The 15,437-nt window shown below is 39.2% G+C and overlaps 1 protein-coding gene across 1 annotated transcript in view; it reads left to right on the forward strand.

Moving 5' to 3' along the window:
- LOC308641430 (uncharacterized protein) overlaps positions 1 to 14,058 on the forward strand; it is a gene marked incomplete at its 5' end in the record, with an annotated part of 439,363 nt that extends 425,305 nt beyond the window's left edge. Inside the window, one exon of the mRNA XM_081280078.1 lies at positions 13,439 to 14,058. Coding sequence (XP_081136204.1) covers positions 13,439 to 13,865 — 427 coding nt within the window. The 3' untranslated portion in view covers positions 13,866 to 14,058. The remainder of the gene's footprint in view (positions 1 to 13,438) is intronic.
- Between the last annotated feature and the right edge of the window lie 1,379 nt (positions 14,059 to 15,437).

Here is a 15,437-nt window from a genome sequence, read left to right on the forward strand (position 1 = left end):
CAGGTAAGGAAGAGGGAGTTTCCCGAGAAGTGGGAAGAAATAGGCTGTCCAAGGGCATTTGTCTTAGATCTACACTGGCCCAGTGACGACCTTTACCACATCTAGGGCAAAGGGTGGCTGGGGGCGGTTTAGCCCCGGTTTGAGGAGATGCTATCCCTAGGCTTTGTTTGCCTGTCGGACACTCGCGTGCAAAATGGCCAGCTTGCTTACAAGTAAAGCAAGTACGTGAGCCAGGATTGCGAAAGGCCTTGGTAAGGGCAGCACCTATGGCCAGACCCATGGCATGGGCTGCACCCACCCCGGCACAGAGTCTAATAAAGTCAGAAAGTTCCCTTTATCCTTATGTGGTCGAAGAACATCCTGACATGCCGGGTTGGTGTTTTCAATGGCAAGATGTTTTACAAAGGTGCTTTTGCTTTCACTTGGTCCAAGTAGGCGTTCCGCGGCTAAGTTAAGCCGGGCAACAAAGTCGCTATAAGGCTCGTCAGGCCCTTGTCAAATTTTTGCCAGGGAAGTGGTAGCCGAGCCCTTTTGAGGGAGGCATCTCCAAGCATGTAAGCCAGCCGTCTGGATCTGCTCCAAAAGTCCAGCAGGGAAACGCGCCTGTTTAGGGTTAGTGTCAAAGGGCGCATTGCCCACTAGCTTAACATAAGTCCAGGATTTAGAGGAGGCCTTAGTTAAATTTTTTTGAGCAGTTTCCCGGACAGTACTCTTTGAAATCTGCATTCCATAACAGGAAGTCTCTGGCACTGAGGGTAGCTCGGGCTAAAAATTTCCAATCATTGGGAGTAAGCCATTGTGCGCTGTGACTCTCTAGTAAAGCCAATGTGTAGGGCGCAGTGGGTCCATAGTGAGCACAAGCCTTTTTAAGTTTTCCAAGAAAGCACAGGCTTAATTTTTTGTAAGCACTCTGGGTTCCTTCCTGCCTAGGGATGAACTCCTCATCCTCTGAGTCTTGATCTTCCTCTTGCCCTTTTTTTTGTTGTTGTTAAAATCCAAAGACATACTTTTTTCCCCCCAATTTCAAAGTGACAGACACTGCTTTCTCTGAGGTGACTTGTGTAGGTCATTAGTTGTATTTACCTGAACAACTTTTCTTAGACCAAGATAGTCCTAGAAAAATTCTGATGGAGTTCAAATTCATTTCACATTTGATTTCAAAAAAAGGTCGTGTGAGTGTGTGTGTGTGTGTGTGTGTGTGTATGTGTGTGTCTGTGTATGTGTGTGTGTGTGTGTGTTTTACTTTTGTAAAATATTTTACTGTATTTTTTCCTGAAATTCATTACCTTTGTACTATTCTAACACTTCATTACATTATTTACTTCTTTCTTCTGAGATTATATCTAAGCTTTTTAAAATAACCTTTATCAAAATTTGGATCCTTTGATTTCTTCTGTATTCTAGTTTCAATGCATATGAAATTTGAAAGTTTTCTTATCTTTTTCCATCTCCTTCATTGCTTTTTTTAATGGAAAGAAATTGAAGCTATAAGAGTGTATTAAAACAAGAAATCCTATTAATAAATCACTTTTTGGCTTTAAAGAATAAATATAAATGTTAAGCCAGCTAATTTATACTGTAAGCTAAAATGTATAGAAAAAAATTGGAACTCATTTTTGAAGTTTAATTTAAGGTAACATTAAACTGTTTGTAATTCATATAGCCTTATCTTAAAAATTACAAATTGTGTAATATGATTCAGGTGACAAGAAAATGACAATTTTCAGTATCCTTATTTGTAGAAATTTTATTCTGAGGCTACTGAGGAGAACAACAAAGTGAAATAAACTGGCTTTCCAGTGCCAACTTCAGATACTTTAGATAACTAGATTTCTCTTTATAATGCCTCATAAATAATCTGCCATAATTTTGATTTTGTTCACCTATGGGTTACCTCGTGGTCTCTAATTCAACCACTGATGCCTTCTCTATGTTTTACCCAACAATGTTTGATTGCTGTGAACTATATCTACAGTCTTTCACTTGCTATCATTCCTCTTTGTGCCTTGAATTTTCTGTTGTCTAAACTTCTTGCTATCTCCCATTAATGTGCTCCCAAAGATACTTTCATCAAATATCTTATGAGAATGCACTCCTAACACCTAAAATGATAATTTCAGGTTAATCTTAATAAATTCATCTTCTTTTAGAGTTTGGAGAGAATGAAAAAGCATACTTGGAAAAAATTGTGTTTGCCTTAACTTTTTACAAAGTAGAAGACAACCATTCAAAAACATATGACAAAGATATATAAGCATCTGAAAAGATAAAGTGTGTGGTTTTCTTTTTGTTGGGTAACAGGGATTGGACTCAGGGACACTCAACCACTGAGCCACGTCTCCAGTCCTATTTTTATTTAAAGACAGGGTCTCACTGAATTGCTTAGAGCCTCCCCATTGCTGATGCTGGTTTTGAACTTGTGATCTTCTTGTCTCAGTCTCCTGAGCCAGTGGGATTACAGGCATGCGCCACTGCACTTGGCTAAGTATGTGGTTTTCTTCCTATTTTTTTTCCTATTTTGTTGAGTGGTGTCATTCACAGGAAGTAAGAAAACCCAAGGTGAGAAGGGCTGCCACCAGAGGCTCACTTTGTTCCTGTCATTAATCTAAGTTGGGAGCACAAAGACCCTCAATGATCCCCTTATAGTTACATAATCCCAACCCTGTATCACACAATGATATTGTTGTAGATTTAATTTGTTATGTGTATCAAATGTGCAAGAGATGTGGACAAGATTTATCCTAAGGCATCCTCATGTCTGACAAACTAATAGAACCTCTTTAAAGGTAAGTTCAGTATATTAGCAAAGTTAATAAAGAAATTCTTATAGAACCTTGATATAGGCTACAAATGAATGATACCTATATAGTTCATAACAGTGCCTTTAAGTGGAAGGACTCTCCTGTTCACATCCTTTTCTCCAACATTTATGATATTGTGTTGTGCTTCCTTGTCATCATGGCTTGTTTGAGCTTTAGGCTATGCCCTAACTGAGTATTCTCATGGCAATTATAGGTATCATCGAGCTCCTTCATATGCACCTTTATCTCCTGCTCTTTCAGAATAGTTATATTTTCTGTGGTCTCCATTGTATGATCCAAATCTTATTTGTTCTCGTAGCTTCTCTGGGGGCATGTAGAAGCATGCACATCTTTTGCAAAACAACACCACTTCCATGTTGTATAGAAATCTATCCATTAGTGCCCTGTTTTTGCTCTTATGAAGAATGTTAACACAAAGCCACAGGCAGCTAAACCCATCTGAATGTTGTAAAAAGTGCCTTTTGCCATTTGCTCTCCTGTGATTCTAATTCTGTTCTGTTCTTGCTCTAGTCTTCTCACTAGAAGGAGTGGAACAATGCCTTCTATAAGGGGATGCATTATTTCAAATTGTGAATTTTACCTTCCTTCTGCATACTATGAAGCTATTTCCCAAATTGGCTAAGTGTGTCTTGAATTATTAAAGGAAATTTTGGAACTTAGAAAATATATCACACTTGTTTCAGTTATCTGTTTCTGTACAACTGTCTAGCCTAAAATTTAGTAGGCTAAAACAAGATCAACTTACTATTTACAAATGACTCTCTATGTTAATTGGGACTGGAAAGGAAAATCTTCTGTGTAAGGTGATATTTAATGAGTGCATAGTCATCTGGCAGATTGACTGTGCTGGAATTTTCAAGATGACTTTTGCACATGGCTGGCAGATGATGCTAGCCATTGGCTTGGAACCGAGTTTGGGCTAATGATCAGTACCCTTGTTCTTCCAGAATTCTTTCCATGCAGTTTAAGATATCTTTATCTTTAAATGTGGGTTCTAAGAATCCAAAAATGACTTAATAAATTTTTGTCACAGAAGTTAAGCAATATCTCTTTTGGTACATTCTATTAGTCAAAGCATGTCACTGGGTCAGTGCATGTTAAAGAGAAGGAAAAATGTTACACTTCTTGATAGTAAACATGTAAAATAATTTCTTTCCATATTTAATTTCCAAGCACTATTAATGAAGCCCAACTCCAAAGACCACTGAATCACTCTGAACCATCTCCAAATTTAATCTGGCAAATCAACATTCAGCAGTTAAATTTGATATTTTAATCTTCTTTTGAGAAGCTCTAACATTTTCATTCATTGTGCATCAAGATTTAGGAGTAAAAAAATATGTCTGTTTAATCTCCAAATATATTATCCATTCAGAAATAATTTAATTAAAATCAGAATTACCCTTTTGAGACAAGGAAGGTGACAACATTAAAATTAAATTAGCAGACCTATTGTTACTCTGGGAATCCCTAAAACTTGGTAACTTCCCAGAATCCTGAAAGAATGTCTGTGATGAAGTTCCACTGACAATCAGGCATAATAATTTGGGATGTTCCTACTAATTTCACACTCAATAGGAAACTCTGTAAGCAAAGAGATCCAACATGTTTCCCATCTGTCCTTTAGAAATGGTCAGGGAAGGTGTCTTTTATAAAGTCCAAATCATTGTAAAGACAGAAGTGGAAAAACTATGATAATTTAATTTAAAAATAAAATTATGAACATTTATGATCCTAATCAATTAAAACAATAAACTTCTATATTTGTTTTATTAAATGAAAATTATTTTTAGGAAAGGTAGATAATTATGAATAATACAGGTCATATTGGTATTCCAAATCAGAAGTATCTTGAAAATAGGTGTGATTATTAATATTGTTCAATTAATACTAAGACTTCCTTTGCTGCTGCTACTCTCAGAATTCTTTTCTATACCACTGCTATGTCCCTATTACCTTGCATTTACATAATCATGAACTGGCTTGGAAAATTCTTTTAACTTGAAATAATACAATTAGCTATTCTATAATCTCACAAGTTTATGTAAATCAATTTAGTGTTTGACTTTTTGGGATTGCCTTTCTTCACTTGATGCCATTCTTAGGAGTCATCATTCTATGTGTTAATCATTAGTCAAATTTTCCATTATTACTGAGTTATTTTATGTTGTAGATATACCACAGTTTGTTTAGTCATTCCCCTGTTCAAAAATATTGGAGACTATTGCAGTTTTTGTTTTTCATGAATAAAGTGGATGTGGACATTCTTGTCTAACTCTTTTGTATGTTTTTTTTTCTGTGTTAAACACCCAAGTATTCATTTGCTATCTTATTTGATGTTTACCCTATTTATCTACTTAAGAAATTGCCAAATTTTTGTCTGCAATTGGTTTCTAGATTAAATTACTTTCAAAAAATCGGATGCAGCAACTGATTTTTTGGCATGAGTTTGCAGATAAAAATAGAATTCTTAAAGATATTTGAACTTATTCAATAGCTTTGTCATTGCATTAATTAATGGCATAAAATATTTTGCTAAAAACCTTTAAATAACTATGCCATGTGAAAAAAGTTTTTGTACACTAATAAAAATGTATTTTTAAACCCAATAAGCTTTATCAATACTTTTATTCTTTTTAATGGCTTAAATTAAAAAGAAACAAGAATTAAATAGTTCCTGTAATAATTGTTCTGACCTTGAGTGGTGTGGAGAACAACGTAATTTAGAAAGGAACAAAAGGGAATTTTATATAAAATAATATATTAAAGCTATCATTATAATAAATTTAGAAAAAAATGGGAAAGCCCAACTTTTACAAAAATTATAGTACAGCAATGGACACATTCAGAATAATCTAAAATATTAGAAGTTTAGGTTTGAAAGAAATTCAAATCAAGTAATCAGGCTGTAGATGAAATAATTATCAAGTTAATTTTCTTTAAAGATAATATTTTTTGCTAGATCTTACTATGTATTTCAGTATATGATAAATAATGAATGTAGTCAAATTCAAATATAGTTTAAATTCAAATGAATTTAAAATAGGGACCCATGGATAAATTTTAAAAATAGGCAAATGATATAGTTATATCATTCTTGTAATAAGTTTTAAAGTTATCTGTAAGGATATGACATAAAATATCTGAGAAAATAATGTTTTGTATAATGTTTAGTTTGGAAGTAAAATTTCACAGAAACCAAAGACAATAGTACTCAATCAGACTGGCCAGAATTTGATTAACTTTTATAAACACAAACACACACACTCATGTGTTTTTAAGCTGTAGGTAATTTGTTTTCTTAACTAAACTACAAACACACACACACACACACACACACACACACACACACAAGCATATATACATAGCCAGACATTTTGAAAGTGAGTAACAGTCTGTTCTTTCATACACAGGTCTGATGTTTCTGTGAAAGAATAGAATTTACTATACAGAACCACTACAGCAGACATGATATCATTTCAAAGAAGTTCCCCTCACACCAATTTTTGACAGAGCGAATAGTAATGGACAGAGATGATTCTGTACATGTAATGCTTTCTCCATAGAAAAACAAGCACATAACCTGCTGGCATTTCTGTCATTCTCCCCTCGACAAGCACACATAAAATCTAACCTTTCTTTCAATAATGTAAACAAATTCTCTCTGTGTGCTATAGGGAAAGGTCCCACGTTTTTATAACCATGAAATGCAAGGAAATGTCTGCAAAGGAGGAGTGGGGAGATATTCTCTATCTTTGTTATAACTTGTAAATTTCCTTTGCAATGATTTATCAGATATCTTGGAACATTAAGGAACTAAAGAAGACTTTTTATCCAAGTATTTATTTATTTATTTCACTTGTTTTTTGCTTCTGGCAAAATTTTCCAAGTATATGCTACTCCACTGTAATCCATAATGGCACCAAAACTTAGAGTGTTGACTTTAACTATGAGCAAGGCCCTAGATCCACCCAGTTTTAAAAATACCACATGCTGTCAAGGCCTGCCCTAGAAAGCAAGGTAGCATTCTTCATAAATTTCTGTAATGACTCTTTCAACTTCTCTAATTCATTAAGCAAGTTAAGAACAGCAACTGGAAACTTCCTTTTTGGCCCTCTTATAGGAAGTCTAGAATACTGTTATTATTAACGGTATGCTATACAATAACATGAAGAGGGCCTGAATGTTTTCCAGGGCCAATATGGTGCTATTGATTATTTCAAGTAAACATTTTACAATATTCTTTGTGATTAGAAGGCTCTCATTATAATTGAAACTGCCTAAACAATGTAAATTAATGATCATTATGCTATTCCCATTGAAATTTCTCCGAATAACTAAAAAATAGTTTCATCTTTGTGATATCTCTGCAATTATCTGTGGGTTCCTTGATCTAATTGTGCTGTTTTTAAAATCAATCATATTTCACTTAAAACCACCCTACCATGCAAGTTACAGAGTTTTAAGTGAGGGAAGCAAGACAGAATCTTGATCTCACACAAAGCATAATTTCATACACACATATAGTGATGCTGGAAATAATTTTTGTTTATAACTTTCTGCCTTCATTCCATTCAAATGAAATTCCTACCAATCAGCATGCACATGTTTTTTTTTAAATTATTTTATTGTTGGTTGTTCAAAACATTACATAGTTCTTAATATACCATATTTCACAGATTGATTCAAGTGGGTTATGAACTCCCATTTTTACTCCGTATACAGATTGCTGTGTCACATCAGTTACATTTCCATTGATTTACAAATTGCCTTTCTAGTGACTGATGTATTCTGCTGTCTATCCCATTCTCCACTGTCCCCCCTCCCCTCCCCTCCCCTCCCCTCCCCTTCTCTCTCTCCATCCCCTCTACTATAAATCGTTTCTTGCACTTATATAATTTTTCTCCTACTCCTCCTTTCCTCTTATATGTATTTGTGTATAACCCTGAGGCTCACCTTCCAATTCCATGCAATTTCCCTTAACTCTACCTTTCCCTCCCACCTATCATCCCTGTTTAATGTTAATCTTCTTCTCCGGCTCTTCATCTCTACCCTGTCCTTGGTTACTCCCCTTATATCAAAGAAGACATTTGGCATTTGTTTTTTAAGGACTGGCTAGCTTCACTTAGCATAATCTGCTCTAATGCCATCCATTTCCCTTCAAATTCTATGATTTTGTCATTTCTTAATGCAGAGTAATACTCCATTGTGTATAAATGCCACATTTTTTTAATCCATTCATCTATTGAAGGGCTTCTAGGTTGGTTCCACAATCTTGCTATCGTGAATTGTGCTGCTATGAACATCGATGTAGCAGTGTCCCTGTAGCATGCTCTTGTTAGGTCTTTAGGGAATAGACCAAAAAGGGGAATGAATAGCTGGGTCAAATGGTGGTTCCATTCCAAGCTTTCCAAGAAATCTCCATACTGCTTTCCAAATTGGCTGCACCATTTTGCAGTCCCACCAACAATGAACAAGTGTACCCATTTCCCCGCATTCACGCCAGCACTTGTTGTTGTTGGACTTTTTAATGGCTGCCAATCTTACTGGAGTGAGATGGTATCTTAGGGTGGTTTTGATTTGCATTTCTCTGACTGCTAGCGATGTTGAGCATTTTTTCATGTACTTGTTGATTGATTGTATGTCCTCCTCTGAGAAGTGTCTGTTCAGGTCCTTGGCCCAATTGTTGATTGGGTTATTTGTTATCTTATTATCTAATTTTTTGAGTTCTTTGTATACTCTGGATATTAGGGCTCTATCTGAAGTGTGTGGGGTAAAGATTTGTTCCCAGGATGTAGGCTCCCTGTTTATCTCTCTTATTGTTTCTTTTGTTGAGATAAAACTTTTTAGTTTGAGTAAGTCCCATTTGTTGATTCTGGTTGTTAACTCTTGCGCTATGGGTGTCCTATTGAGGAATTTGGAGCCTGACCCCACAGTATGTAGATCATAGCCGACTTTTTCTTCTATCAGTTGCCGTGTCTCTGATTTAATATCGAGCTCCTTGATCCATTTTGAGTTAACTTTTGTGCATGGCGAGAGAAAGGGATTCAGTTTCATTTTGATGCAAGTGGATTTACAGTTTTCCCAGCAGCATTTGTTGAAGATGCTATCCTTCCTCCATTGCATGCTTTTAGCCCCTTTATCAAATATAAGATTCCATATGAATTTCCTGATTGTTTTATCTATTTCTACAAGAAATGCTGTTGGGATTTTGATTGGCATAGCATTGAACTTATAGAGAACTTTTGGTAATATCGCCATTTTGATGATGTTAGTTCTGCCTATCCATGAACAGGGTATATTTTTCCATCTTCTGAGGTCTTCTTCTATGTCTCTTTTTAGGGTTCTGTAGTTTTCATTGTATAGGTCTTTCACCTCTTTTGTTAGGTTGATTCCCAGGTATTTTATTTTTTGGGGGGATATTATGAATGGAGTAGTTGTCCTCATTTCCGTTTCAGAGGATTTGTCACTGATATACAGGAATGCATTTGATTTATGCGTGTTGACTTTATATCCCGCCACTTTGCTGAATTCATTTATTAACTCTAATAGTTTCTTTGTAGACCCTTTTGGGTCTGTTAGGTATAGAATCATATCGTCTGCAAATAGTGATAATTTAAGTTCTTCTTTTCCTATTTTTATGCCTTTAATTTCTTTCGTCTGTCTAATTGCTCTGGCCAGTGTTTCGAGGACTATGTTGAACAGAAGTGGTGAGAGAGGGCATCCCTGTCTTGTACCAGATCTTAGAGGGAATGCCTTCAATTTTTCTCCATTCAGAATGATGCTGGCCTGTGGCTTATCATAGATTGCTTTAACAATGTTGAGGTATGATCCTGTTATCCCTAATTTTTCTAGAATTTTGAACATAAAGGGATGCTGTACTTTGTCGAATGCTTTTTCTGCATCTATCAAGATGATCATATGGTTCTTATTTTTAAGTCTATTGATGTGGTGAATAACATTTATTGATTTCCATATATTGAACCAGCCTTGCATCCCAGGGATGAATCCTACTTGATCATGGTTTATAATTTTTTTGATACGATTTTGAATCCGATTCGCCAGGATTTTATTGAGGATTTTTGCATCTAGGTTCATTAGAGATATTGGTTTGTAGTTTTCTTTCTTTGAAGTGTCTCTGTCTGGTTTAGGTATCAGGGTGATGTTGGCCTCGTAGAATGTCTTTGGAAGTTCTCCCTCTTTTTCTATTTCCTGAAATAGCTTGAAAAGTATTGGTATTAGTTCCTCTTTAAAGGTTTTGTAAAACTCTGCTGTATACCCGTCCGGTCCTGGGCTTTTCTTAGTTGGTAGTCTTTTGATGGTTTCTTCTATTCCCTCTATTGTTATTGGTCTGTTTAGGCTGTCTATATCTTCCTGACTCAATCTGGGCAGATCATATGACTTAAGAAATTTATTGATGCCTTCACTATCTTCTATTTTATTGGAGTATAAGGATTCAAAGTAATTTCTGATTATCTTCTGTATTTCTGAAGTGTCTGTTGTGATATTGCCTTTTTCATCCCGTATGCTAGTAATTTGGGTTCTCTCTCTTCTTCTCTTCGTTAGCATGGCTAAGGGTCTGTCGATTTTATTTATTTTTTCAAAGAACCAACTTTTGGTTTTGTCAATTTTTTCAATTGTTTCTTTTGTTTTGATTTCATTAATTTCAGCTCTGATTTTAATTATTTCTTGCCTTCTACTTCTTTTGCTGTTATTTTGCTCTTCTTTTTCTAGGATTTTGAGATGATATATGAGATCGTTTATTTGTTGGTTTTTTCTTTTTTTAAGGAATGCGCTCCAAGCAATGAATTTTCCTCTTAAAACTGCTTTCAATGTGTCCCATAGATTCCGATATGTTGTGTCTGTGATTTCATTTAACTCTAAGAAGTTTTTAATTTCCTCCTTAATGTCTTCTATGACCGATTGATCATTCAGTAACCTATTGTTCATTCTCCAAGTGATGCATGATTTTTCCTTCCTTCTTTTATCGTTGATTTTTAGTTTCATTCCATTATGATCAGATAAGATGCATGGTATTATTTCTACTCCTTTATATTGTCTAAGAGTTGCCCTGTGACATAATATATGATCTATTTTTGTGAAGGATCCATGTGCTGCTGAGAAAAAAAGTGTAACTACTTGATGTTGGGTGGTATATTCTATATATGTCAATTAAGTCTAGGTTGTTAATTGTGTTGTTGAGTTCTATAGTTTCCTTATTTAACTTTTGTTTGGAAGATCTGTCCAGTGGTGAGAGAGGTGTGTTGAAGTCTCCCATGATTATTGTATGGTGGTCTATTAGACTCTTGTACTTGAGAAGAGTTTGCTTGATGAACGTAGCTGCACCATTGTTTGGGGCATATATATTTATGATTGTTATGTCTTGTTGGTGTATGGTTCCCTTGAGCAGTATGTAGTGTCCCTCTTTATCCTTTTTGATTAACTTTGGCTTGAAATCTATTTTGTTTGATATGAGTATGGACACTCCTGCTTGTTTCCGCAGTCCATATGAGTGGAATGATTTTTCCCAGCCTTTCACCTTCAGTCTATGTATATCTTTTCCTATCAAATGCGTCTCCTGTAGGCAACATATTGTGGGATCTTGTTTTGTGATCCATTCGACTAGCCTGTGTCTCTTAATTGGTGAGTTTAAGCCATTAACATTTAGGGTTATTATTGAGATTAGGTTTGTTCCTCCAGTCATATTTGTTTATTTATGTTACTAAACCTGATTAGTTTTCCTCTTTGATTATTTTCCTTCTTTACTGTCCTACCTCCCACTGATGGTTTTCAATGTTATTTTCAGTTTCCTCTTCCTGTAATGTTTTGCCAAGGATTTTTTGAAGAGATGGTTTTCTAGCTGCGAATTCTTTTAACTTTTGTTTATCGTGAAAGGTTTTAATTTCATCTTCCATCCTGAAGCTTAATTTCGCCGGATACACGATTCTTGGTAGGAGCCCATTTTCTTTCAGTGTTTGAAAAATGTTATTCCAGGATCTTCTAGCTTTCAGAGTCTGTGTTGAGAGATCAGCTGTTATCCTGATTGGTTTGCCCCTAAATGTAATCTGCTTTCTTTCTCTTGTAGCTTTTAAAATTCTCTCCTTATTCTGTATGTTGGGCATCTTCATTATAATGTGTCTAGGTGTGGATCTCTTATGATTTTGCACTTTTGGCGTCCTGTAGGCTTCTAGGATATGGGATTCTGTTTCATTCTTCAAGTCTGGGAAGTTTTCTCATATTATTTCATTGAATAGATTGTTCATTCCTCTGGTTTGGAGCTCTGTGCCCTCCTGTATCCCAATGACTCTTAAGTTTGGTCTTTTAATGTTATCCCATATTTCTTGAATGTTCTGCTCATGGTTTCTTAGCAGTCTTGCTGAACTGTCTATGTTCTTCTCAAGTTGAAATACTTTGTCTTCATTGTCTGATGTTCTATCTTCTAAGTGATCTATTCTGCTGTTAGTATTGTCAATTGAGGTTTTAAGTTGATTTATTGCTTCCTGCATTTCTAGGATTTCTATTTGTTTGTTTTTTATTACTTCTAACTCCCTGTGAAATTGATCTTTTACTTCCTGGATTTGTTTCTGTAGTTCCTTGTCAATGTGATCTTTCATTGTCTGATTTTGCTGTCTCATGTCTTCCTTGAGAGTCCAGATCATCTGAAGCATGTATATCCTGAACTCTTTATCTGACATTCCATCTGTTGCAGCTATTACCTCTTCTAGAGTTGAGTTGACCTGCATTGCTTGTGGTCCTTTCTTTCGTTGTCTTTTCATGTTGCTTGCGTTTCTTTCTGCTTGGTGAAACTGTTGTGTTTTTGAAATTTTTCCCCCTGTTTATTTATATTGCTCTTGTATAGTTGGGATATCTCTCTTGTAGGGCGGGTAGTGGCTGTGATCCTCCTCTAATCAGGGTGATCTATCCACTACGCTGGTTGGTCGTAGGTCTGCCCGCCCTGCGGGCACGGGTGGCTGCTCTACTCTGCCCCCACTCCAATTGCGGTGACGTTCCTACCACGTCCTCGGATCATTGGTCCTGATCTGGATGTGGGTGGCAGCTCTTCTCCACCCCTACTGCAATTGATGTGACGTGTCTACCACGCTGGTCGGACTCCAAGCCTGTTCCGCCGGTGGGTCTCAGATCTGCCCACCCTGCGGGCCTGGGCGGCAGTTCTGCTCAACCCCCACTCCCAGTGGGGGTACCTAACTGCCTCTCCAATGGGTCTCTGGGCTCCTTCCGGACGCTGGCGGCAGCTCTGTTCAACCCCCACTCCAACCAGTGTGACGTGACTGCCTCGATGCTACTCGTCCACCACACTGGCAGGCTGCCGAGCCTGTCCTGCCAGTGGGACGCAGGACTGCCTAACTTGCAGGATCAGACGGCAGCTCTTCATGGCCTCCACTCCAAGTGGGTTGACTTGGCTACCCTGCTGTCGGATCGCTGGTCCTGTTCTAGGCGTGGGCGGCTACTCTCCTCGGCCCCAGCTGCAGTTGGGGTGTCGCGATACCACACCGGCGGGACCCTTAGCCTGCTCTGGGCGCAGGAGGAAGCTCCACTCTTCCCCCCAGACCCCCGCAGCACCCAGCAGGTCCCGGACCAAGAAGCAGTCTCTGTAGGATCCCCAACCCTGAGCCAGAGCTGCTTCGGGAGCCAGGAGCCGGTCTCTCCGATCCCCGCCATGTTCTGCTAGGAGCAGACTCCTCAGAGCAACTGCCGCGGGTTCCCCAATCCCAGGCCAAAGCAGCCCCGGGAGCCCAAGCCTGGCCGCACCAGACTCTCCCTGCTAGGTGCCCAAGCCTGGCCGCACCAGACTCTCCCTGCTCGGTGCACGCTCCGCTGGGAGCAGAGCCTAAGACGCACTTCCCGCGGGCTCCCCAGCTCCGGGCCAAAACTGTTCCAGGAGACAGAGTCCCGCTGCCCCTCGTCGCAAGTTTCACTTGTGGCTGGCCTCAGCTCGCGGTCCCCACAGGCTCCGCGGCCCTGGGCTCAAGCAGCCACGAGAGCCAGAACCCAGCCTCTCCGATCCCTGCCACATTCTGCTAGGAGCAGGCTCCACAGAGGTACCCCAGCCTCAGGCCCAAGCAGCCCCGGGAGCCCGAGCCTGGCAGCTCCAACCTCTCCCAGCTCAGTGTACGCTCAGCCAGGGGCAGGGTCAAAGACGCAGTCACCGCGGGTTCCCTAGTCCCGGGCCAAAACTGTACCGGGAGTTAGAGCCACGCCGCCCCTCAGCGCACAATACACTTGTAACTGGCCTCCGCCCGGAGTCCCCGAAGGATCTCCCGCCCTGGGCCAAAGCAACCTGGGGAACTAGAATCTGGCCGCTCATAGTCCGGAGCCCGCCTTGCCAGGGGTGAGGCCCGAAGAGTATTCTCCTCAGATTTTCCAGTCCCGAGCCTGAGCGATCTGTCTGTGCGACGCAGGCAAATACCAGCCTGGAATCACCTGTTCCGTAGTTGAATGAGCTGAGATCAGTAGAAAACAGGGATGATTGCATCAGCTCTCCATGATGGCGGCTGCTGTCCTCCTCCGTGTTCCGACCGGTGTCGGGAATCGAACTGGACCGGTTCTCTCCTCTGTTTCAAAGCTGGAACTCAGCACTCAGCGCGCCCAGTGCACCACTGGCAGGAGCCTCCAGAATCCGCTTCGCTGTAATCCCGCTCTGGTACCTCGCGGCTAATTAACTAGGGCGCGTCCCAGACTCCATCCACCGGGCGGTCCGCTGACCAGGTACTGCTTCCCTCCGTGTGGAGAAATCGCCCGCGACCAAGCCCCTGCAGCCAAATCCCGCGCGCTGGAAATCTGTCCTCTAGATTCTGGAGCACCTCAATTTCACTGGGGATTCCCACCAAGGTAGCCTTCAGCCGTTTCACCTCATGTTTCTCCCGCACAGTGGCACAGCGCACTGGGGTGCTGCACTCCCTTCGCCGCCATCTTCTAGAACCAGCATGCACATCTTGACAAGGTGTTCTATATAGTTCCAGAGCGTCTTCCAGACTGCAGATAAATTTGGGATTACAACGTATTTTTCACAATTCTCCCATCCTTGTTTTCAGGATCTCAAGAGAAGTAATTTCAAACTGTCTTAATTGTTCAGGACACCAATGCATTATTCTGTCTCCACAAAGTAACACAGAATAGAAGTAGGCACATTACCCACATGTTTGGGGTGTTGAGCAGTCCATTTGGTTGGAAGTAGGCACATTACCCACAGGTTTGGGGTGTTGAGCAGTCCATTTGGTTGTCAGAGTCTTCTGCTGAGAAATGAGGCACCTCATGGAAAGTTAAATCCATAGATCCTCATATCAGTTAAAGAAAGAAGCAATATGCTATTTTTTTCTTTAGAAGAAGCCTCCAGAGATGGTTGTAAATGACAAAGTTCATTAATTTACTCCCTTTCTAATTCTGCCATTATCTAAGATAGTCCTTGTCAAGGTGTAGAGGATTTTTCAGTCCTTTCCTTTGCACAAATTCCATTACCAACAATTCAAAGATCCTCATTGCCTCTCTTTACCAGTCATCTCATACTCATCCCTTTCAGCCAGCAATCTTGGGGACAAAAGGGACAGAATAAATTTTATTGGATTTAGTGAGAGATAGGTTTGAATCCTCTAATCC

Source organism: Spermophilus citellus, assembly GCF_964194105.1.
Source record: "Spermophilus citellus genome assembly, chromosome: 1".
Lineage (NCBI taxonomy): Eukaryota > Metazoa > Chordata > Mammalia > Rodentia > Sciuridae > Spermophilus > Spermophilus citellus.